A 24,007-nucleotide genomic window follows, 5' to 3' on the forward strand; every position below is an offset into this window, starting at 1 on the left:
TACAGTGATCCTTTAATCTCTTGTGCACGTGAACAAAAAGTGTCTCATATTTTATAACCCAGAAAGCATAATAATATGGGCAATATCTTTGTCCCCAATCTTCCAAGTAGTAAAGAGGTTCTACTATAGATGGCTTTTATGAAAAATCAAATTACCCTGATAATTCTTCTCCTAGTTAAAAAAAAAAACCCCAAAAACTCAAAATAAGAAATAGACAACTGGTATTATTAACAGTGTTTTTATTTACAAAGAATTATTTTTATTTGGCTGTCTGGAAAACCACAAACATTTTTCACTTTAGAAAACATTAAATAATAAACAAGATGTTATACAGTACTTTGGATAACTTCTTCCATCAGTGTAGTGCAATGTATTATTGGCACCTAAAAGTGAAATTTTCTATTCTCCCCTTTCATCTTCAGTTGTATAGTTACGTGACCAAAAAGGAAATGAATCATTAAAAATGGATCTAAAGCCATATTTTCTGGCTTTGACTCAAAGGCTTACTGATTTATAGTCCCCCTCTGGCCTTGCCTCCACCAAGCTAAATGATGAAAGACATTCTACTGTACTGATTGTTCCAAAACATTACCATTTTGTGGAACTTGGGAGGTTCCAACTGACAAGAGAAACTTATACCATCAGGTGAAGGAAAGGTCCTGGCGGTGGTGTTGGGCATGGCACTCTATCAGTAGCCTTGTTAGGTTGTCACACACCTTGCAGAGAGAATGCACCAGATAAAAATCTCTCTAAGTTGCTTTCTTTGCTATGGTCTCTTTAAAAATTTGTAATATCCATTAAGCAAGGGAAAGGGCAATACCTTTAGTAAGAAAAAAGAAATATATACCACCACATGAGAACATGATTGAGATACTAAAAGGTCTGTCCATCAGACTCTCTTTTGGAATAAATAGATTTAAAAAAAATTTTTTTTCACTTTTGTTTCGTTTTAATGCTGCTAGGTTTGACATAAAGGGAGAGACATTTAGTGAGCTCAGCAGTTGGTGGGCTTTTTCCCCTTTTTGATTCCTTTCCATTAGGAGGCCAAGAAAAAAATACCTAAATTAGACCTTAGCCTAGTTCAAGTTAGTTAGTTCTGGAGATTTTCACTGTATAGTAATACGATTAAAACATCTTTAGGGAGATTCTGTTATTGTTACTCTGCCTTGAGGGAAGAACATCTTTAACCACCTCAAATAGAAAAAAAAAAAAAACTTATCTAATTTTTTAAAAGCCTCAAAAAATTCACACTTTTTTGGTTTAAACAAAGGTTTCTAATTAACAACTGTCCCCGCCAGGAAATGGCCCCTCACACTCCAGCCTAAGCCTGCTTCCTCTTGTTCTGTTCTGAGTGCATGTGGAGGACAGCTGGTCACCGTCCTCTCTGTACCAACCCTTCATATACTTGAAAACCAGCAATGGTTTGCCCCTCAGTCTTCTCTTCTCCACGCTGAATAATCCCAGTTCCTTTAATTTTTCATCATAGATCTCTTTTTCCAACCCTTTAATCATCTTTGTGATTCCTGGCAAAAACAGCAGAAAATATTTTGATTACTTAATCAGAAATAATGAAAAGCCTCAGGAATAAGTTGCCTTTTAAAAGTTATGTATATTTTCAATATAAAGGTAAAATTTACAGGGAGGAAACAGAGTTGGGGGTTCACAGATCATAGAATTCCAATCTTGTTCTGTTGCTTGAGTGTGTGTGTGAATCCCATTCCAACACATCCAGTGCCTCAAAGCATGGGACTTGCTTCCCATCCCATCCTGACACAGCAGCACATAAGTTATGATCTAGGCCCCCCTAAATTTAAACTGATTTAAAAATGAGTGGGAGAATGTTTCAACAGAGCTTCCCCCCATGCTTTCCCTCACCCTGCTTCCATAAACAGAACCTTTTTTCTGAAACAACCAGAACTTTCATAAAGCTTCTTAAGATCACCAGAAAGGGCCATTATTGTTATGGTAAAAGCTGTTGGTTTTAAAGTGGAGCCTGAAACTGTGACGGTTTTATGGGTTAACTGCAGTTTCCTGTCAACCTGAATGGTCACTGTCCTTTGTTGTGATCAAACTCAAGGCCATTAAGAAATTCATCCCCTCACTACCACAGACTGACACCTCTTCCAATTTTCTCTGGCTGCCAATATAAGGTCATGGAACTAAATGACATTCCACCGTGCATTTTTTAACTCAAGAGATCACAAGCTGCCTTTCCCTTGCAACTAGAGTCTGTAAATATTGGGAACACGTCACTACTTAGTATCAATAGCACGTTTACACAAAACACAATACTACTAACAAGAGATTACGTGCCCACTCTACATAATCGTCTTTAAAAAGAAAAATACAGATAACAAGAATAAATGCATCTTGATATGTTACACACCCTGCGTTTATAAAATGAATGGCAGTATAAGTCAGAGTTCAGGCCAGACCACAACTAGTAAGTGGAGAGGAGAAACCAATTTCACAAGCACATTGTACAACGTATCTTAGCAGAAGTCAGTACTACTCGTGGTACAACACTGAACAGATAACAGAATGGCCATTTGCACAGATTTCTTTTGAAAACTTCACCCATAATTTGCTGCAAGGAACAACACCTTGTAACTAGGATGAAGGGGGTATATAGGTCACACTTGTCGAAGGCCTTCTTAAAAGAGACATCGGCTGCAAGGTAACACCCAAAGATGGCTTTGGATGCTTCTACAGATACCCCCTGTATTTCAAGGGAGGTGTCACTGTTCATTGGGATTGCACAAAAGCAGGCCAGCAAGACGTGGGTCACCAAGCAGACTTTCTCCTGACCCACTCTTCTAGGCCTGATAAGAGGGAGGAGAGGACAGGTGGTGAAGATTGGAAAAAGAAGAGGGAGCAACATGGGGGTTCATGGCTAGTTCTGGAGTTGCTCGCGTTCTTCAGAGCACTGGCCTTTTTTCAAGCTCACATCATCCAATCCAATCTCCCCCGTGTGACCACGCCTTTTTTCACCTTTGAAGATGACCTAGGGAGAGAATGCACACACCAGTCAAGCCTCCTCTACCCCTTCCCAATGCCCGCTCATTTAGCAAAACAAACGCAAACTTTCCCCAAAACTGAACAGTAAACTTACTTAACAGAAGGAAAGACTAGAACAGAGGTGCCAGTGTCACCTGAGGCTTGCCTTTTGGTAGAAATTTTAGTCATCAGTAAATTGTTAACTGGACCACATTACCCAAAATCAGTTACACTTTAAAAAGCTATTCTAAATGATAGACTGCCTCCATTTAGGAATGATTAGGAACTGGACACTTCTGTCAAAGATTTTCCAAGGATAGAAGAGTGTGATGGGGCATAAAAGGCAAGAAATTAGGAGCCAAAGATCTGAAAGATCATAATCATGCAGCCTCTTAGAGGTTTTCTAGTCCCTCCTCCGGGTTAATTTAATTTAGCTTTGATGCCTCAAATGGAATAGAACCAAACACCCCAGTTCCATTTGTTTCACTTATGTAAAGAGCAAAAACTTTCTTGTATTTTATCTTCTGTAGAGCATCCTTGCTCCTTTGAGAACAGAAACCTATGTTATGCTGTGAAACAATGTTTTGTTTCTCCAAATGATGTAAATATTAAGAAAAATTTTAAGAGAAAAACAGTAAAACAAAATCCAAGACTCTGATAAAAGCTGTCTTCATGGAGTCTAACCTTTCTTTTACCTATACCTATACCAGTTTTGTAAGTATTGACATAAAAACAGTTTTTCCAAAAAATTCACTACTTCAGTGGGTTGTTATAGATCATTTTACTTCTACCTATGACTTATTTAGTTAAGATAAAGTTTATATATTCAATCAAAGTTTTCCCCACATCCTGTCCTGAATAGAATAATATTTTCCAAACATACTGTTCTGGTTCCCACCCAAGGCTGCTTAACTATGATCTCTGAGGCAAAGGGGGAAAAAAAAAAGTTTAAAGAAACATTTCAGAAAAGAAAGAAAAAACACTTGAGGGTAACTCATGGTGGTCAAAGTTTGAAGTATAAGCAGTTTAAGGAAAAGCATGTAGTTAAGCCCACCCTCGCCCTTCGACGTTTCTTCTGATTAACTTTCCACCTTTTCAACCGCTAAAATTTGTCATTAAAAAGAGGGGATTTTCACCAGGGTGGGGAGAGCGGAGGTGGTCGTGGTTGCGATGGAGAACGGAAGAAGGAGCAAAGGGATTACAGAAAGAGGCAACGCACAGGGTCCCCACGCCCAGAAAAAGCACGAGCCGAGCTTTGGGCCTGAACGAAAGGAGAGCAAAGACTTCCGACGCCGACCCCAGAGCCGTCCTCGGAAAGGAAACCTCCCAGGTCCTGCCTCCTCGGCGGGTCTACTTACGCTCTTGACGTCTGCCCCTCGCAAGGTGATGTGCGTTTGCCTCCAGCCATGGCCACCATTTCTTCCCCACAGGGCTGCTCCGTGGGCCCCGTGTTTCCGCACAAACACCTGGAGCGTGCCGGAGCGCAGCCCCGCCACCTTGTGCCTGAACGACAGGCACAGGTCCCCTGAGTGCAGGCGGTGGCTGAGAGGGAGCACCAAGCGCGCGGCTTTCCCCGCGGGGCCCTTGGCTGCCGAGACTGTCAGATACTGTCCACCTGCAGGGGGAAGAGCAGGGCCTGTGTGGGCGAGCCCCGCGGCCCCGGCCCCGCCGGCCGGCCGGCCGCGGCTTCTCCTTCTCCTGTTTCCACAGACTGTGCCGGCCGTTTGTAAAGAATTCCAGATATTTGAGGGAGAAACACAGGACTTATATCTATGGCTGTCTTAAATTCTGTGGTTTTATATTTACAGAAAACACTCACTCCCTTTGCTCGGGGGAATACAGATTCTGCCAAGGACACACAATGATGAGCGGTCCTAACACTATGCCTGTTACCAGCCACATATGATCAGACACACCCAGGCGTGCACACAGTCGCTGCCTCTGGATCCTCAGGCATCTGTGATTGCCCTGTCGCGCTGGCTGGCTGGTAGGGTGGTTGGCTTAAGTTGCCAGGCAGACGTTTCTAGGTAGATTTCCTACCTCCAGACAGTAGGGCAGATGATGATTTAAAGGAGGCACTAGACCTGTTTATTCTCTCCCCTCCCCACTTAAAAAAAAAATCTCTAAAGAGAAACGAGTCCTTTAAAAACAAGTTGGCTGTGCTTCTTACACCTAACTCCAAGATGCAGAAATGTTCTGGAAACCCATCACATCTTCCCTGCAGCATCCATTTGCTTTGAAAGTAGTTTAAAACGTTTTATATAAAAACAAATCCATAACAATATAATGAAAGGAATACATCAGTTTTCTACTACATACACATGAACACAAAAAGTTAATAAAAACTGTCCCTTTGGGAAAGTCACTTTGATAATGCCTTAGATTCCTAGGGCTACAGACTTGCTTCCCTCAACTGTTAGAGGAACTGCAGTTAAGGGGGAAAAAAGTTTGAGCAGCAGTGAAGTGGGCGGTACTGCTTCTCAGGAGAGGGCAAGTGGCAAGTTGTATTTTGAAGCTCAATTCATGTACAAAGGCTGTGCCCCTCAGCCTGTTTTATTGCAGCCAACTGAAAAACACAGTTTCAACACTGACTTAGCTAAAGGAAAATGTGGTTGGAATGCTCAACACGTGTATCTGTTTTGGTAGAAAACCTGCTTATTTTTCATTGGAAAGATAAACCATCATTTCTTGTGCTTAATCTGTACTGGACAAGGCAAGGTTTGGGATGTCCTACTCTTCAAGTGACTTCTCTTCTACCAAGTCCCCTCTGAGTCTTCAAAGGACCAGTCAGATGGTGTGTGTATCTGTGATGCACCAGGTTCTATGCGAGTGCTCTGCGGGGAGCATCTCATTTAGCCCTGCTGACAAGCCTTTGAAGTGAACACTTGTTAGCTTCTGCATCTGCAAAACAAGACTAAGGCTTTGAGAGGTGAAGTCACCCAAGGTGTCTGTCAGCCGGCCAGTAAGTGGCAGAGTAACAATTTGAGTTCAGAACTGCCTGAACCCCTATTCAGCACAAGAATCACTGGTTTACACGTTTCTCCCCCAGAAGACTGTCAACTCTTTGATATCAGAACCAAAGTTTCCTCCAAACCACCCCATTACATCCTAGTGTATGGTAGGAGTTTAATGCCATTTGTTGAATAAATGATGTTCCAAGAATACAACAAAAACTACAGAGAAATAGTTCCCTGAGTCATGTACTTCATTCATCAAAAACACATTTTTTTTAACATTCCTTCTGCCCCCGTGTTCCCCATATTAATCCAAAGGATATTTTGAGCCAAAATATTTACATGGCTTTTAAATGTCTTCCCACAAGTCAGCTTTTGAATCATCATAGGTATTTTGGTTAAGACTAAGATATAAGGCCATTATAGTTAACCTGCAAGTTTTAAGGAAACAAGGATTACCTTAAGTCCCCATGGAATGTATACTTACATCACTATGCCAGATGCTGCTTGCAAACAAGACAACCTAACAAAAACCAAGGCATCCTAATAAAGGAGTCAACAGACTCTTTTGTGTAGATATTTAAAATTCTATAAATGAGGCTACAATTATTTTTCCCCTATAGAGCTACTCTGTGGCCATCAAGTTTTTTGTTGTTTTACCATGAAGAACTCCTTCCATTTTTAATAAATGGAAATATTACAAAGTGGGAACAGTAGCTAAGCGAAAAATTGATCTACCACTCCAAACAAATCACCTACTAAAGAAAAATTTCACTTCTGATTCCAAAATACTGGTTAAATATAAAATTACATGAAATATTTTCATGGTTTCAGTTTAAAGCATCATAATATTAAAGCTTTGGGGGGGCAGTTTAGGTAAATAATAAATGCTGCAAACCTGCCAGAAACATAGATGATAAAATTTTAATTTCCTTATTTTTAATTCTATACTTGTTCATGCCTTTACAATTTCAATTTACAAATATTACCATCCATTACTTTTCCTATTACCTGTATGGTCAAAAAGTGAGAGGAAGTGGTTTTATTTGTATAAATATTTTTTGCCTAGCTGAGAAACCCATCCAGGTAGAACTAAGATAATTATGGTTTGCTGAGATTTATCCCTAAAATACAAATAGCTTCATTTTTTTCTAATAAAAGAAGCAGTGGAAACCTATTGCAGAAAATGTATCTATAAGAGCATAAAGAAAATTTAAACATAATGCTAAACCCGAAGAGAGATACTAACATTTTGACTTCTGGACTTTTCTTATATTCCTATGTAAATACATGCACACAAATGCACATGAATATGAACGTTTTTGCAGCTTTTATATTCAATGAAAAAAGCAAGTTATATTACAGCCATTTTTATGTCAACAAATATTTTTCATAGATGCAAGTGTATCAATAATTTGGCCAATTTCTTATTGAAGAACATTTAAGTTGCTTCTAAATGTTCATCTTAAGATAAAAATATCACAAAATATTAAGATAAGCAAAAAATTAAATATCGGCAACATAAAAAAAGGCTGAGTTTCTTTTTTACATAAGGACCTTTTACAAATCAAGAATAAGAACACAAAGGAAAAATAAAGGGCATCACAGGAAAATAAAGACTTAAATAAATGTACAGGAAAATAAAGACTTAAATAAATGAAAAGATGGTTAACTTTTCTCACCGAAAGAAATGCAAATTAAAACTGAGATGCCTTGTCACCTATAAGCTTGACAAAGATGAAAAAAAAAAAGATCTGTGTTAGAGATGGTTCTAAATATTGTTGGTGTGAGCATAAACTGCTTCACTCCTTTTGAAGGGCATTTTAGTAAAATCTACCCAAATTCAAACTGCAAATTCCCTTTGACCCAGAAAATTTACATGTAGAAATTTATCCTAAAGATACATTCAAACATACATGAAATGACATCTGTACAAAGTTACTTACTATAGCATTGTCTGAACTACCAGAAGACTGGAAACAACTGAAATGTTCCTCAGTGGACGGCAGGTTAAACACATGGAAGGAGTGAGGGAGTAACTAACTGTCATTAGTAAGAATGAGGGTATTCTGTGCATACTGATACACGGCAGTCTTCAACCACAATAACTAATACTATTCTGATGGTAACTCTGGGCCCGGGACTGCTTTAAATGCTTTACATATGTAGACACTACTGATTACCCCATTTAAGTAAACCTGCTTGAGATCAAAGCTCATCAGTGGTGGTGCTGGGTTTCAGCCCAGGCATCCTGGCTTCAGAGTCCACACTCACGTTAACTCTTAAGATAATGTGGTTAAGTGACAGAAGGTACTGAAGTGGGGGCTGGTGTGTGGAAAAATCTAACTCCAGAAAGATAACCAAGAAGCTGGCTGCATCCGGGTAGGATGACTGGGAGCCAGGGATGGGAGGGAGCTTTCATTTTCCCTGTTGATTTATTTGTCCATTTACATGTATTTGAACGTAATGTTTTTTAATGCTGCAATGGACATACTTGTAGGTACATGCTGGCATACTTGTCTTATATTTAAATGAATTGCTTGTGGCTATGGGTAGCAGAAAGAGTGCTGAGTCAGTTGCCTTTAACTCTTGATCCCCAGGGATTAGTGTTCCAGGAAAAGGGCCTCAACTTTGACCTCGACGCTACAGGAGAAGGGCGTGTGTTCAGGGCCACAGTTGTAAGCCTGTAGCACACACCACATCTGTCTGCAGCACAACTTTCCATTCCCTAGAGGATGGATTAATTTCACCTTCTCACAATTAAGTTCAAGACTGAATGTGATGATAAACAAAACCTAACGAGCCCCAGGAAGGAGGGAGAGCAAATGCACTTGCTTCTCAAAATTGTAAGTTTGTTTAACTGAGAGTTTTCTTAGAGGTATTAGCATTTAAGAATATTTGCAAATCTGGATCTTAGATAAGAAATGCACAACATAAAAATCAATCAGAATCGTGGAAATCCAAACATACGTTCCTTTACAAATGGTATAATCTAGAGAGAAACAAGCAATTAGTTTGGTCACTAGAATAATATGCAAAAATAATTTATTACATGGCTTATAGTCTTTCCTGGCCTTCATATGTGATACACATACACAACCCCACCTGAACTCCCTGGAAGAAAAACAGGCACGGAAAAGTAAGCTTCCTCGGCACTTCCCATCTGGATGCGTTAGAATCTGTATATGGTTAGAATTTCCTGACATATTCTAAAAAGCCCACCTGCAGTTCCACCTTGACATACGCTATGCTGTGCCCCTCCTCCTATCCCTTCTTCCAACTATCTGCCATATTTGGTCTTTCCACCCATTTTCTAAGCCAGAACCCTGCTGCCTGATCTCCTCGGATTACCTGGGACATTTCATTCTGAATCACAGGCTCCCAGAGCCAGTGTAAGAGATCATTTAATCTGACTTTTGTCTAATTCTCAAAACAGCACCTTGTCATGTCGTCCAGTCAAACGGCTCCACCGAGCCCCGTGCTCCTCTATCAGCCTGATTTCTCTCTAGACAGCTCTATGGAGACGTTCTAAGAGTGACAAAAATCCATCCCCCTGTAGTTTTCACCTACTGATCCAACTTCTCATCCCCTGGTAGTGACGGAACAACTGAGATAGATTTGTTGGCCATGCATCTGAAAAGCTGCCCTGCTCCATTATTTCTTCTCCAGGTTGAAACTGCTGGGCTCCTCACTGGTTTTTCTACAGGCTTTGAGATACCTCTCCAGCCAGAGCATTTTCTTCCTAGTGCCTATAATTACTTCTATTCTTCTCAGACAGTAAAGAACACCCCAAAGGGTATTTTCCATTCTTGAAAAACATATCTGTTTCTACTTAAATGTGCCAACTTTTTGGCTGCAACAACACAGGGTTGATTTCATGACCCACTAAAACACTGAAGTCTTTCACACTTAACTGCTGAATCACATCTTTGACCTCCCACGGTTGTGTAGGTGGTTTCTAGACCACGAGCTACACCTTGTATTCATCCCCATTAGATTTCAGCCTAAGTGTGACCTACTGATCTAATCTTCTGGATGCTGGCTGTATCAGCACACACAGCAACTGTCTCCTCTGCCTTAAGTCATCTGCAGACTGGTTAGTATGCCTCCAATATCCAGTTCATCCAAGTTGTTAGTAAAGACCTGGAGCAACCCCAGAAGAGCATCCTGGGAGCCAGAGCCAATCACCAGGAGCTGCCCTATCACCCAAGCAGCCACCACTTCCTTTCAGCTTGTTCTGTATTATCACAGCCAGACGACCATTTCAAACCTTTTTTTGTCAACCATTCTAATTGCCAGTCCTCTTCTCATTTTTCTATCAGAGGGCAAGTGGGTTTGGGGTCACAACAAATTTCAACATTTACGTATGTGATGAATAATAAAAAGTGTTGAAAAGTACTAAAAAATGGTATTTAAATTCTAAAAATCAATTGTTTTACATAGACTGTCCACATAGAAGTGCAATGAATTCTTCTGAGCTTAGCATGAGTCACTCTCCCTGGTGTGCCTCACCTGAAAGAATGATTAATTATGACCATGAACATTATTCCCCACTGCATTACACAGGCTTGCTACAGGACCTCTCTCCCCTAGTCAGCTGCTCCAGGTCAGCCGTCACTCAACTCCACAGACCTGAGATCTGCTAATCGGATCGTGCACACCAACCCCGGACGTGGAGGCCAGATGGTGAGTGCGGAAAACCCCAGAATAAGGCTGCAGCTGTCTGGGTATTGAACCGCCAAGGTGGCTGCGCGGGCAGTGCAGAGAGGCCTGGACGCGAAGTCCATTCTTTAGCTCTGCGGCCTCAGGAAGCTGATGTAAGTTCTGGGCCTTTGTGAAATGAAAACAGTATTACCTGTTTCACAGGGTGAATAAGAAGATTAAATAAAACTGAGATAATGAATGAGTCAGAACTATAGTAGCTATTAAACAACTATTCACAGATATCGGCGACATTAATAATAATGTCCTGCTCAGAGTTAATTTTAAATAAGTGAGAAGGTAAACATGAAAGTGAGAATGAGAGGGACTGTACTGGCGTGTGTGTGGCATGAAAAATCATTTTCTAGCTCAAAGAAATCTAAAACCCCATTGAATTTATTGGATATTCATTTTTTAAAAGCTTACCTCCCATTTTCATTTTTTAATATCTCTAACAGTTCAATCTTAGGGGATCTAATAAATACATTTTTACACTAATCCTTTAATACCTTGCTACTCAAAATGTGCATCAGGGACTAATACCAAAATTATCCCCCAGGAACGTGTGAGAAACACATCAAAATGTACATTTCAACAAGGCCCCGGCCGGTCTGTACGCGCCCAGGAAGTTGAGAAGAACTGGCTTAGAACACATCCTCTCTCAGGTTAACTGTACGTGCTCTGTGCTCTGTCTCTGTGCCTGGGATGGTATTTAGGAACCAGGCTTTTGAAACAAGTAACATACTTCTTCTTCATGTCTTGTATCTTTCATCCTTGAGTCTAGAATCAGGAGTATTAAAAAGGCAAAAAAAAAAAAAAAAAAAGAAAGAAACAAAACTCCTCAGCTGTCCATTAAGTTGGCCTCACCCATAAAAGATTTAACTACTGAAAGGGTGGGAAAACAAAAAAACAAACCAACAGCAGTATGTAGCTTTGCTTCCTGAAACAAGACAATAAAATGTCTTAAAAGCCCTGAAAACCTTGGATTAATAGGACGTGTGCAATTTAAGTCTGTTAATTTCCCAAGGGCCTATATTTAAATCTACCTCTCTAATAACATTCTCTTGTGGAATAAGTGGTGGTAATTTGTAACTAATTTCTCCAGCATCCAAATCAGACTGGGTTTTTTCAGAGAGATTCACAATCTCACAGAAATGTCCGCTGTCTCCTTCTACTGACTGCATCTTAAAAAAATAAAAACGACATCATCGAGAAAACAAGGGGCTACTGTGATGGCTGCTGTCCTACTGTATTACTTCTTTGACGCCTGGGAATGGGGCACTGCAAATAACTTTGAAGATTATATGTTAGGATGAATCTACACATTTTATGTTCGCCAAAGTTTTTATTTTTTGAAAGAAATTAGCTGGACTTTTAATAAACTGCTTGTCATCTTATAATTCTAATTGATAGCTAACAAATTCAGTTTTTGAATTTGAAATCTGAAAAAATGGAAGATGGATCCTGGACAAGCTGCCTTTGCCCTCTTATTAAGTCGACACAGAGCTGTGTCCCAGTATACCTGATCAGCAGAACTGGGGGCCTCAGATGGGCTCCAACTGAAATGTGTTGGGTGAGATGAATGGTCTTACCTGCTGGATCCCTCACTGGTTCCCAGTGCAGGTCACTGTCTTTTTCCCGGATCCATCCACAAAGCCCATGGTCAAAATTACAACTGTGTATCAGAACACCTGCAAGGAAGTGACCAGAAAGATAAGTAGACCATTGACCCGACAGCTAACAACAAAAATGAATTTGTGAACCAGAGCTGTCTGTACAGCAAGTGCTCTCTCCTATCCACACTCAGCTATCCTGCCAGAACACCTCTGTGAGGTCAGAAGGAAATCACAATACCCTTTCTCAGCACAATTGTGCACATGTGCTCAGCTGTAATAACAGAACACATGAATGGTGCCAAATGATGACCTTGTTATGTCATCACTTATACAATATGATTTCCTCCTCAGTTTAAATGCTGCTTTAATATTTTTTTTTAAAAAAAGAAGACAGTGATGAGTCACCGTTTTTGCTCAACTGACTTAACTACAGAGGAAATCAAGTTGTAAAAAAAGTATAATTTTCTCAGCTGTAATCAAACAATCTACAAAGTTATTTTCATGAAATAAAGGGAAAAAATCAAATGTCATTAAAACGATACTAAGAATGCAGGTACCTACCTGGATCATCCTTTGCTTCATCATCTGCACTGACTCCTCTTTCAATTTCAAATATTTCAAACAAGTCATTTGAAGGCTGCCGTGGGACTGCAAGAGAGAGAGAAGTTTTGTTTTGCTGTGATGAGGTATTGACAACGAGGCATTGCCTTTAACAGTGAGGCAGGGGCAAGACCTAGGCATTTCACTCATCTTGGAAGAATCCAAAACATTCAATTACAGTTCACATGAAAATTCATGAAGTTTGTTCTGCAGAGACGTACACTGTAACATTTATCTGTGTAAAATTTTTTTTAAATGATTTTCAAAAGTTTCTAAAATTCAACATAAAATACATTCAAAATCCTATCTGGAAAATACATTTTTAAACAGCTTCCAATTTCTAGCAAAATATCTCTATGAAATTCTAAAATGTGTTTCTATGAAAGATACATTATGAACTCTGAGGCTGTTTTATTGGAAAAATGCTGCAATTGCAGTGAATATTTCGATTTTCTAACCACAGCATCCACCCTCTCCAGTGAACTCTCGTCTGTCCCTGTCACACTCTAAGCTGTACTTCCTACCATAGACTCTTGGGGCTCAAGCAGGTTCCCTGGCTCCTTTACAGTCAGATCCAGGCGGGTGTAGAGCTCAGTGGCAGAGCACATGCTTAGCGTGCACAAGGTCCTGGGTTCAATTCCCAGTACCTCCATTAACAACAACAAAGAACTAACTAAATAAATAAAAGCTTAAACAAAAAATCAAATCCAAACTCCTAGCCACAGCCTTCACAATCCAACCCCCAAAACACACAGGACTGTCCAAACATGCCATTCATTTTTCACATCTCTGACCCCATCCCCAGCTTGGGATGCTCTTGTTCCTGCTAATTAACCTGATAAACTTCCCTCCCCATTCAAGGCTCAGCATAAATAGCACTCCCAGGGCAGAAATGTTCATGTTCCAGGCGAATTAAATTCTTCCCCACTTCGAAGGCCCATGTTTACATGCCTCTATTATGCTCATTCATAAAGAATTACAGTTACTTACACGTATGCGTGTCTGTCCCTCTGCTGGCCTCCAAGGTCTCGGAGGGCATCAGTCATGCCTTATTCATGGGGCATTTCCAACGCCTGCCCTAGTGACAGGCACTTACTAAGTGTTTACTAAACGAGTGGGAAGAGCTTGTCAGAAACCTATGTACTTTGTCAACCCTTTTCCTCAAAGGAAGCAAGTGGCACAGAGCTTTAGAATATGCTTTAAAAGAAAATGGATTCACATGAATCTACAGTTAGTTACTCATTCAAAGCAGATCTGATTGCCACCCTACACCAAGTGCTGGGGTAGGTCCCGAGGAGAGAGGGTGAAAGTGTGAACAAGACCAACAAGGACCTGGTCCTGTGAACGCCACACCTCTAAATTCTGATGTGGGCTAGGACGGAAAAACACCAGATGATGTCAGGGAGAGTGACTGGGTTGGAGGTGGGGAGTGTGTGAAAATGTTGCTGGTGGGGAGGGGAATTCTTGGCCCATGACCAGGGAATCCTCCCTTTTCTTTGCCAGAACTTAATTAGCTCTATTTTTATAAGGCAGGGAGTAAAAGATGTGGAACACCAAGGAACAGACATTGACCAAAAGGGTTCCTTTTCAACCATGTTCCAATTATTTTTAGCAAGAATTGTCTACATTAGGTAACAATCCTATAGTATTTGCACTGATTTATTCTTAGCTTACTACTTTAAAATTTCTTTCCTTTTTGTTTCCAAAGTCTGAACAGTGGCGCCCCTTCTTTTCCTTCCACCTCCCGCTACCCCTGCCACTCACATTTATACATTTACACACAGCCTGAGACAACGGAAGAAAAGCTGGTCAGTGGACGAGATCTGGGGACGCTACCTGATCACAGGTGCCCTGGGGGAGGCAACTGGCCACTCTCTTTTACACCCAGATGACTGACAACCATCACATCTAATTCCAGCTTTCCTTTTTCCATTTGGGCCTCTGAGGGGTAGACTGCCTCTTATTCATTAGAAATATAAAGTTGTAGGCAAGCATGCTTCATTTCTCATGATGAAGAGAAAGTTTAAAAGAAAAAAACAAAACCCTAAACCTATAGAACAATCACTTTTTTTACTCCCTTCTCTTGGGGTAACTTATACAAATTATCTCTGGGTTGGAATAGCTCAAGTCTTACAGTGCCCTATTTTAGGGGCATTAGGACACTTTGTCAGCCCCCCTTTTTCCAGATGGAGGATGGTTAAATGGTAAATAGAGTCTTGGTGCAGAGGGGCAGGGTGGTACAAAGGTTTGCTGGCACAGGGCCTGTCTTATAGAGGGAGATTAGGGATGTCTTCTCTGAAGAAGCGCCATTCAGAGACAGACTGAGAGGGAAAGAGCACGGAACCTTCCAGGCAAAAAGCAAAGTGCTGGAGTCAGGGAGGAGAGGCTGCTTCAGGCAGCAAGTACAAAGAAAGTGCTCGGAACCTCTGGAGAAAGGAGTTCCCCGGGTCTGGAGGATGCTGAGAAATGAAGAAAGCAGGATGGGATGAGGTTGAAAGGAAGCGATGAGAACACACATTTGGAAAATAGAAACCCAAGGAATTTGCCAACTAACAACTTGCAAAACGCCAGATGGTTCATGAGTATTTTAGGCACTTGGTTTCCAAGAACCATTTGATTTAGCAGCAGATGACCAGGCACACCTTCATCACTTCACTGGGAAACATTCCAAGGGATTTAGAGACCTGAAATGCTCGGCAGCTCTGAGTTCTTACAGGTTTGTGAGCTCCAGTCTGTGGCTCTGCCCAATTACTGAACTAACCCTCCTTCCTCACACATAGCAGAATGGGTGGGGGAGAGCATCCCACTGAAGTGTCAAGAGAAAATCCCCTACCTGCTCCCTGGAATAGTAAGTGAAATAAGTAGCAGGGAAAAAATCATTCAAGTAGCATGATTTCAACTAGAAAGTGAACAAGAAAAGTGAACAAACGAAAAACAGACTAGAAAAAACAGTGAGAGGAAATACACACTTATGTAATCAATTAATTTATGACAAAAGAACCAAGAATATACAATGGGGAAAGGAGAGTCTTCTCAATAAATATTGTTGGAAAAGCTGGACAGCCACATGCAAAAGGATGAAACTGGCCGCTATCTTACTCCATACACAGAAATTAATTCAGAATGGATTGAAGACTTGAAATGTTGAGACCTGAGACCATAAAACTCCTACAAGGAAACAGAGGCAGTAGGCTCCTTGACAGCAGTCTTAGTGATGGTTTTTTGGATCTGACACCAAAAGCCCAGGCAACAAAAACAAAAGGGGGACTCCGTCAGACTAAAAAGCCTCTGCACACCAAAGGAGACCATCAACAAAACAAAAAGCCAAATTACTGAATTGGAGAAAATATTTGTAAATTGTATGTCTGATAAAGGGGTTAATACTCATACAACTGAGTAGCCAAAAAGAATAATAATCTGTTAAAAAAAATGAGAAGATCTGAATAAACATTTTTTATAAAGAAAGATATACTAATGGCTAACGGGTATATGAAAAGGTATTCAACGTCAGTAATCATCAGGGAAATGCAAATCAAAACCACAATGAGACAGCCACTTTAATGGGATCCACATTCTAGAGGTGAAGACAGACATCTAACAGTCTCCCATGGAACAAATGATTTAAAGGAGAAGCAGAGGATGCTATGTGAGATTTGGGTGAGGGACAGGGCACGGCAGTGGGGGGAGGGAATAGCCTGGGGGGACACATGCATGAAAATCTCTGAAAGGCGATCCTTCCACTACAACGTGAAGGATGAGTTACTGCGAGCTAGTGCCCTAGAGAATGAACGGGGTGAACTAACATCATTATAGGTGCAGAGCGCACAGGGCGAGAGGCAGGGTGCAGGAGAGGCAGGCAGACTCTGCCGGGCCTTTTAAAGCTCTGTAAAGGTTGTGCTCTTAATTCTGGTGAAAACTGGAAGCCTCAAAAATTTTAACAGAGGAGCACCCAGGTCAGGTACTCCATTCTGGCTGTAGCATAGAGAACAAACAGGAGGGAGAGGGAAGAGGATGTCCAGGGGCAGTTATGACCAAAATTAATGTAAACTAAAGAATGTTCATATACTCTTTAAAAGATTTATTTTCTAGAAATTTTCCTATCATTGGTCAATGCTTCACCCACCAAAATAAACTTCTCTCGAATACAGACTTGTGGTTCCGGGGGGGGGGGGGTAGAGGGTGGGAAGGGATAGACTGGGATTTCAAAATTGTAGAATAGATAAACAAGATTACACTGTATAGCACAGGGAAATATACACAAAATGTTATGGTAACTCACAGAGAAAAAAATGTGACAATGAGTGTGTATATGTCCATGAATGAAAAATTGTGCTGAACACTGGAATTTGACACAACACTGTAAAATGATTATGAATCAATAAAAAATGTAAAAAAAAAAATAAACTTCTCTCCCGTTGCGTCTTACAACCTTCTGCATGAACTGAGACAAAGGGAGAGTATGGGCACCAAAGCAAGCAGGCAGCCGGATGAACACGTGGCTGCACGGGGCTTAGGGGCCCAGGACGTTCCTAAGGGCTGGGGAACCCGAGAGCCCTGCAGCCTGTGAGGAGCCGCACAGATAAGCAGGAAACTTCTTAAAAGGAACTCTCGCCCAGCGCTTTCTAGTAAATATATTTTCCCCAGGGGTATATTAATATATAACCTGCATCCATAAATGAGTTTTCCCAAAGAGTCAACTGCTTATTTTTACCAAGAAGCATTACAAGTCAGCACAGTGAAGTACCTGTAAATGTTATCATACACACTTCCCGCTGCCAGACCTCTTCCAAAGAGCAACTACTAGAGCAAAATGTAAGCACAGTTTATTAAAGGTAGGTTTGCAAATTCTGTTTCTGTTCTAGGGTGGCTCCCCTGACATTACCCAGGCCAGTTCTGGCATTTGTTGTAGGACTAAAAGATTAAAGATAACACTGTCTTAAATTCTTTCTCTGCTCAGGGGTGTAGTTCATCTGACGAGAATGGTACGTATGTAACTTTCCCAATATCCTGAAGGCTCTTTCCCGTGGCAAAACCTGGGGATCTTTAGGGATGACAGAGTGGGGGTGAATGACAAGGGTTTTAAGAAGCCGTCTCTTGCCTTTCTCTCCTCCTCCCCTCCTCCCTTCTCCCCGTCCCCTCCCTCCCCTGCCCCTTTCTTTCCCTCTCCAGATAAGGAACACATGCATTATAGCTTTAAATCACCAGAAAAGCAAATAAAAAGATTGGAAAAGAGATTCCAGAGATTTCCAAAGATCGGAAAAGACTGGAAGTTTCCTTAAGTACATCAGAGGACATTCTTAGCCATCTACTGATTACTTGCAAAAATCTAAGTGTTGCTGGGCTCCACAGAAAAAACCCTTGTTTGCCAAAACTTTCACTGCATAGGAAAAATCTAGAAAGTTGAAAAGGCTCCTTTGGGCTGAGAGTAAAGAGCAGAACTTGGTAAAGTCAAGTGTCTGGGGAAAGGTGGACACAGCTACTCAAAAATGAGCCCTAGTTTTGTGACTCCCCTATTCCTCCTCTAATGAAGTTTCAGAACGACTTGAAGCACTGCCTGGAGCAATCCCAGGAGAACGGAGTATCTAAAAGATGGCTCTTTTCTGAGTGTGACCATAACAGTGATGACTCAGCTCTTCCAGGTCTAGAGAGCTCTCTGACAGGGAACGAGGAGGGAGAGAAGGAAGGAAGGAGAGGGAAGAGGAGGGGATGGGGGAGCGCGGCAAGGGACTACGTCTTAGAGCCCCTGTCTTTCATTCCCACTCTGCCGTCTCTAAAGACCCCCAAGTTTTACCACCAGAGCGGTTTTGTTCCCTTGCCCTCTTCTAAGCCAAAGGAAGCCAGGAAGGTTAGGCACTGTCAGGACTCAGTCTGAGCCCTGGCACAGAACGCAGGTGGTGCCACCGCGAGCCCCCTGACAGGGCTGCTTGCTGCTTGGACGAGGGCAGCACACACACCTGGGGAGGCCCAGAAGCCCACCTGCTGTGGGGGATAGGTGGCAATGCACTCAGCCAAAGGAGTCACTTCAAAGGAAGAAAGGAAGCTTTTATTTCGGGTATTTATTAGACACATCATGTAAGTTTCCCACCTAGATAGATTCACCTCTGAAAAGGCTGTTATCACTATTTGCATGGTAAAGAATTTGAGGTGATACCGTCTCTGTTTTAACATCACAGCTGTTCAATTAGGTACCACAAACACCTAAACAAAATAGACCATTCCAATTATTTGGTTGTAAGTAAAGGATCTATAAAGTTACAGTTTGCTATTTTCAGTTTTCTCTGCTCCCCTGATAGCTCACACTTGCAAAACAATTTGTTTTGAAAGGATCTGGTTAGCCAAAAATAACATTTAAAATGTTGTGAACATTAAAATTGTAATAAAGCATAATAAAAAGCATCAGAAAAATATAAACTCAAAACTAGAACACAAAATAGGGCTATGTTTTTAAGTAAGAAGTGTTATCATTACCATATAAATATGGTTGCTACATCATCACAGAAGTAGTATAGCTATTGTGTATTGAGTTCTCATTATATGCCCAGCACTATGGTTAGAGTTTTACAAACATTCCCTCACCTAATTTTCATAGCAGCCCAACGAGGGAGATTCTGTTGTTATGCCTACTTACGGATGAGGAAACAAAGGCACAGGAAGATCTGGTAACAATACCCCAAATCACAGAGCGGCTATGAGCACGATACTCTTCATTACAGCTCTGTAGACAAATGTGCACACAACTTCACAAAATACCTGATTTCTGACTGTGGTCACATTCACCAAGAACTCAATTTATATCTTCCAGAGAGAACTTTTTTTTTTTCTCCTTACCAGTCATCATAGGATCCAATTAAAATATAAATAAAAAGTCTTGAAAACTTTCAGGATTCACAGCACCAGAACCTGACCTACTGGCAGTCCTTCAGAACACTCGCTGAAATTTCATCTTCAGAGAGATGTCAGGCATCTTCTCAGGGTCTCTCTAGGCCTTACTGTTTACTAGAAAGCAAATTAGTTTGAAGACCTTTTCACCTCTCAGTAGAAACAATCTTTCTACTCATCACCACACAGAATCAGAAAAGAGATGATATTCCACAACTAAGAACAATGTGATCACACCAGCCACAGACTGTAAAAATCTGGAGAAGGGAAATGAGAGAGAAAAACCTACAGACAGTATGCAGCAAAACACAATCCCTAAAATGCAAACAATTTTGCTCTCACTGGTGGCGCGTGGAATTTCAGCATATTCTCATGACCTAGAATAGCACAGCAACCATCAGTCTGGTTCTGTGATGTGGCCACCACTTACAAGAGCATCTGATCCAAATTACATCATGTTCTATAACTGACCCAGATGTTATGTGCTACATTTTAGGCACAATTGCTACATTTTAAACAATCCAAATCTGGCTAATTCTGCCCTCATTCAAGAAATAGTTCTGCTGGATTGGAGCTGCCATTATGGTTGAGAGCCCTACTATTCAGTGTGGTTAGATCAGCCATATTACTTGTGAGCTTGTTGAAAATGCAGAATCTCAGGCCCTAACCTAGACCCACTGAACTGAAGCTTTCATTTTAACAAAGTCCCTGTGTGACTTATACACACACTCAAGGCTGAGCAGCGTTTCCCTAGAAAGTCCAATTCAGTCGATGTGTGGTAGGGATTAGGAATCTCCATCTAAGTGAGCACCTTAGGTCTCTGGTTCAGCTGGGATTCTGATATAAAAAGGCTATTATAACTATTCCATCTGGATCACTTACTTGAAGTTTAAATAACTTTCTGCTGTTTTGAACCCTTTTTTTTTTTTTGCAGGAGTAATGAAAGGACAAAAAAATCCAGCTTCAATAGTATTTTGTTTCTTCCTAGAGGAAACATTGTTCTAAGGGGTGGCTTCTTAAATCTCTCTTACATTAAAAAAAATTGTGTACTTTCACAAAGGCCAACTTCCAATTACTAAAAGTATAATGGAAAAATTATCTGAGTTAGTTTCAGGAGCGAGGAAATATATACATTGAAACATTATCTCTAAATTAACATCATTTCCCTTCTCACTAATATTGAATTTTCAGATTTAATAATCCACTGAATAGAATACCAATTTCCATAAAGAAGGGAAGGAGGGGAGAAAGAGAAAAAATAGGGTGGAAGTACAATTTTTAAAGTTCCTTATACTATAAAAAATAAGTAACAATCAGGAAAGAATATTTTTAAACTCTTAGATTAAATGTGTTATATTAAACTAGATTTTGGATGGAAAATGTGATTACATGATGATTATTTTATTTTAAGATGGTATGAGCGATTGATCTATTTATTCACTTCTATGTTCCACAAGAGTATTCAGTTGCCTATTATGTGCCAGGCATTAATCCAGGTTCCTGAGATATACCAATGAGCGAAACAGACAAAGATCTCTGTCCTCCAAAGGTGTATATTCTAATAAGAGGCAAAAATAGACATTATAAGTAAGTAAACAAGGTAGTATACAGAAGGTGATGAATGCTATTTTAAAAAGACAGTAGAGAGCTGTGAGCTCAGGTATGCTGGCGGTGGCTGGTAGAGGTCACATTACTGAATAGGGGGGTCGAGGCAGCCTCACTGGTAAGTTGGGATTTGCACGACATGGTGAGAAAGTGAGATAAGCTGGTAGCTGGGGGAAGAGTGTTCCAGAAAGAGGGAACAGTTGGAACAAAAATCCTCAGATGGGAGAAGTGTGAGGAACAGCGAAGAGGCTGGAATGAATTGAATGAGGGCGAGCGTGCTCGGAGATGCGATCATTTAGGACTCAGATACTGGGAGGGCTTAAGTCCTTACTGAAGGAAGCGAGTGCTAGTGCAGAGCTTTGAACGATGGTGTTTTATTTAAGATTTAAGATATGAATGGCTGCTGGGTTGAGAAGAGACCACAGAGGGACAAGGGTGGAAGAAGGGAGACTGGCTGGGAGGCTCCTGCAGTCCAGGTCCACAGTTCCTCAGCCACAATGCTAAAGTCCAAAACCTAGCCTAAATAGTGTTAGTAGCCAAGTCAGTGTCAATACTCATATGTTTCCTAGAAGCACTAATATGCTTCAGTGTGTAATATACAGCATATTCACCTTATTACTTTTCTAAAATCTGAAAAATGCTGCATTCCACAACTGTATCATCTGGATACAGGATTCTGGACCTGGACTCCAGGGGAAGGATGGCTGGGGCCAGAGTGGTAGCACTGGAGATACTGAGCAGTAGCCACACTTCAGATGTGATGTGAAGGCAGGGCTAACAGGATTCCTGCATACGTTGGATGTGGGTATGAATAGCAATTTAAGGTGACTCTAAGTTCTTTGGTCGTAGTAGTTGGTAGGATGGAGGGGCCATCTCCTGTAGTGGGAAAAGCTGTGGGTAGAATGTGTTTGGGGTGTTGATCAGAGACCATTAGAAATGGAGTTTGAGACCTGTATCTTCATCCAGCTGGAGAGCTTAAACCAGCAGGTAAGTCTAGAGTTTGGGGAAGTCTGGGCTAGAGATGTATTTGTGTTATAATTTTTTTTCAGTCTTTTCTTGGGGGACACACACACATAAACACACACACATTATAAAGAAAAGCAGTGTTTAACAACCTCTTCCATTAAACCAATATGTATCTTTCAATGTAATGAAAAATACAACTGAAGTGTGGGGCTATTTGAAGATGGCCCAACAGTGGCTATAGTCGACACTCCCTGAAAATTCATAAAATGAAGACAGCCAAAGTCCGATCAGCAGAGAATAAGGATGGCTTAAGAAACGATTATACTGGAAGCGAAGAAAATATTCGATGAATAAATGGTCTTGAACTAAAAGAATGTTAAGGTTCCTTTCTGTTTTCACAATGAATAAATACCAGTTATTTGTTCTGAATTAAAAACTTAGAACTTCTCCCGTATTTGGAATATATGCTGTAATCGCCAGACAGCAAATTTAAGAAGTGTCCAGAATATCCTCATCCGTGCTAACATTAACCAGCAGCCACGGCTGAAGATGAAATGAGAGTGGAATTTAATTTTTGGCAGGAGTGTCCAAAGGCAGCAGTGCTATCTGTGGCATGCAACAGCCCTGGCGCAGGATCAAGGCAATTCTTTCCCAGGGCACGTCTTTAAGTTCACACTCTCTTAGAATGAGTGCTCTCAAACTTCGTCAGAACTCCGTGCCTCCCTAGTTTGAGCCTGCTAAATTCTGTTAGTGAACTTCAATGTTATTTTTAATTCACATGTGTGTTGGGGTAGAGAGGGATAACGGGAAGAAAGAGAGACTTTTAAACAAGAGAACACATTAAAAGGCTCAGGAAGAGGTTGAAAAATGGCCAATTTCAGTCTGGTAGTAAGGGAAAAATCTCTTCTTCCTTCAAAACTTCTTTACCTCTAACTCCATTGGTGGGACCACCCTTTACCAAGTCACTGATTAAAAATCTGGAGTCTTTAATTCAACCTGACTCCAGTTTAGATCAAACCACCAGTTTACAGCATATACAAGGGGTAGCTGTTCAGGTTTTCTCATCAATCCTTACTTAGCTCAACCCTCCAGCCTGCTGGCAATCTGTTGCATGTGCTATGCTGCTTCTTACCCTTGTGTCTTTGTTGTGTTGTTCCCATAAACTATAATGCTTTCTTTTTTTTTCACTCAAGAAGCCTCTCCTCCCCACAACTGTCCCTGCCCAAAGATGGGTTAGGTACCTCTTCGCTCTACTCCCACAGTGTGCCACACAAATCTCTTTCACTAACATAGTCCCACAGTTATCTTCTGGGCAACTGTCTTTTCCACCAGATTATAAGCTTTTCTGTTTTACCTTTGTAAGCCCAATGCCTGCTACAGGGCCTGGCATTCTAAAACATGCTGACTAGGTTTACTGACTGAATGAATGAACACTTAGATTAAAAGTAAAATGGCACACGTTATATTAAGTTCCCCACCTCTGAGAGTTTTCAAACAAATCTGAATATGTCAGGAGAAATCTCACACTGGATAGGAGCTATGATCTACTATATGACTTTGCTATGCCTTCCATTTCAATTCACTATCTTATTTGCCCAGTTGGCTGACTTTTATATATAGCTGTTTATAGTATTTAACAATAGGGATATATGACTTACATTCTGTATACCTAATTCTTTTTATGAATTT

General features: G+C 40.8%; 1 protein-coding gene across 7 annotated transcripts in view; it reads right to left on the bottom strand.

The window, feature by feature from the left end:
- Positions 1-222: 222 nt before the first annotated feature.
- NPNT (nephronectin) overlaps positions 223-24,007 on the bottom strand; it is a 70,854-nt gene continuing 47,069 nt past the window's right edge. For 4 of the 7 annotated variants that reach the window (XM_072939308.1, XM_072939300.1, XM_072939305.1 and 1 more), the window contains 5 exons: positions 12,830-12,916; positions 12,245-12,343; positions 4,356-4,612; positions 2,932-3,004; positions 223-1,523 (listed from right to left, as the gene is read on the bottom strand). In XM_072939308.1, coding sequence (XP_072795409.1) covers positions 1,279-1,523; positions 2,932-3,004; positions 4,356-4,612; positions 12,245-12,343; positions 12,830-12,916 — 761 coding nt within the window. In that variant the 3' untranslated portion in view covers positions 223-1,278. Of the gene's footprint in view, positions 3,005-4,355; positions 4,613-12,244; positions 12,344-12,829; positions 12,917-24,007 lie in introns of all 7 variants that reach the window. The other 3 variants (XM_006216156.4, XM_006216157.4, XM_006216159.4) reach the window with 1 other exon arrangement.

This window comes from Vicugna pacos, chromosome 2 (genome assembly GCF_048564905.1).
Source record: "Vicugna pacos chromosome 2, VicPac4, whole genome shotgun sequence".
Taxonomy (NCBI): Eukaryota; Metazoa; Chordata; class Mammalia; order Artiodactyla; family Camelidae; genus Vicugna; species Vicugna pacos.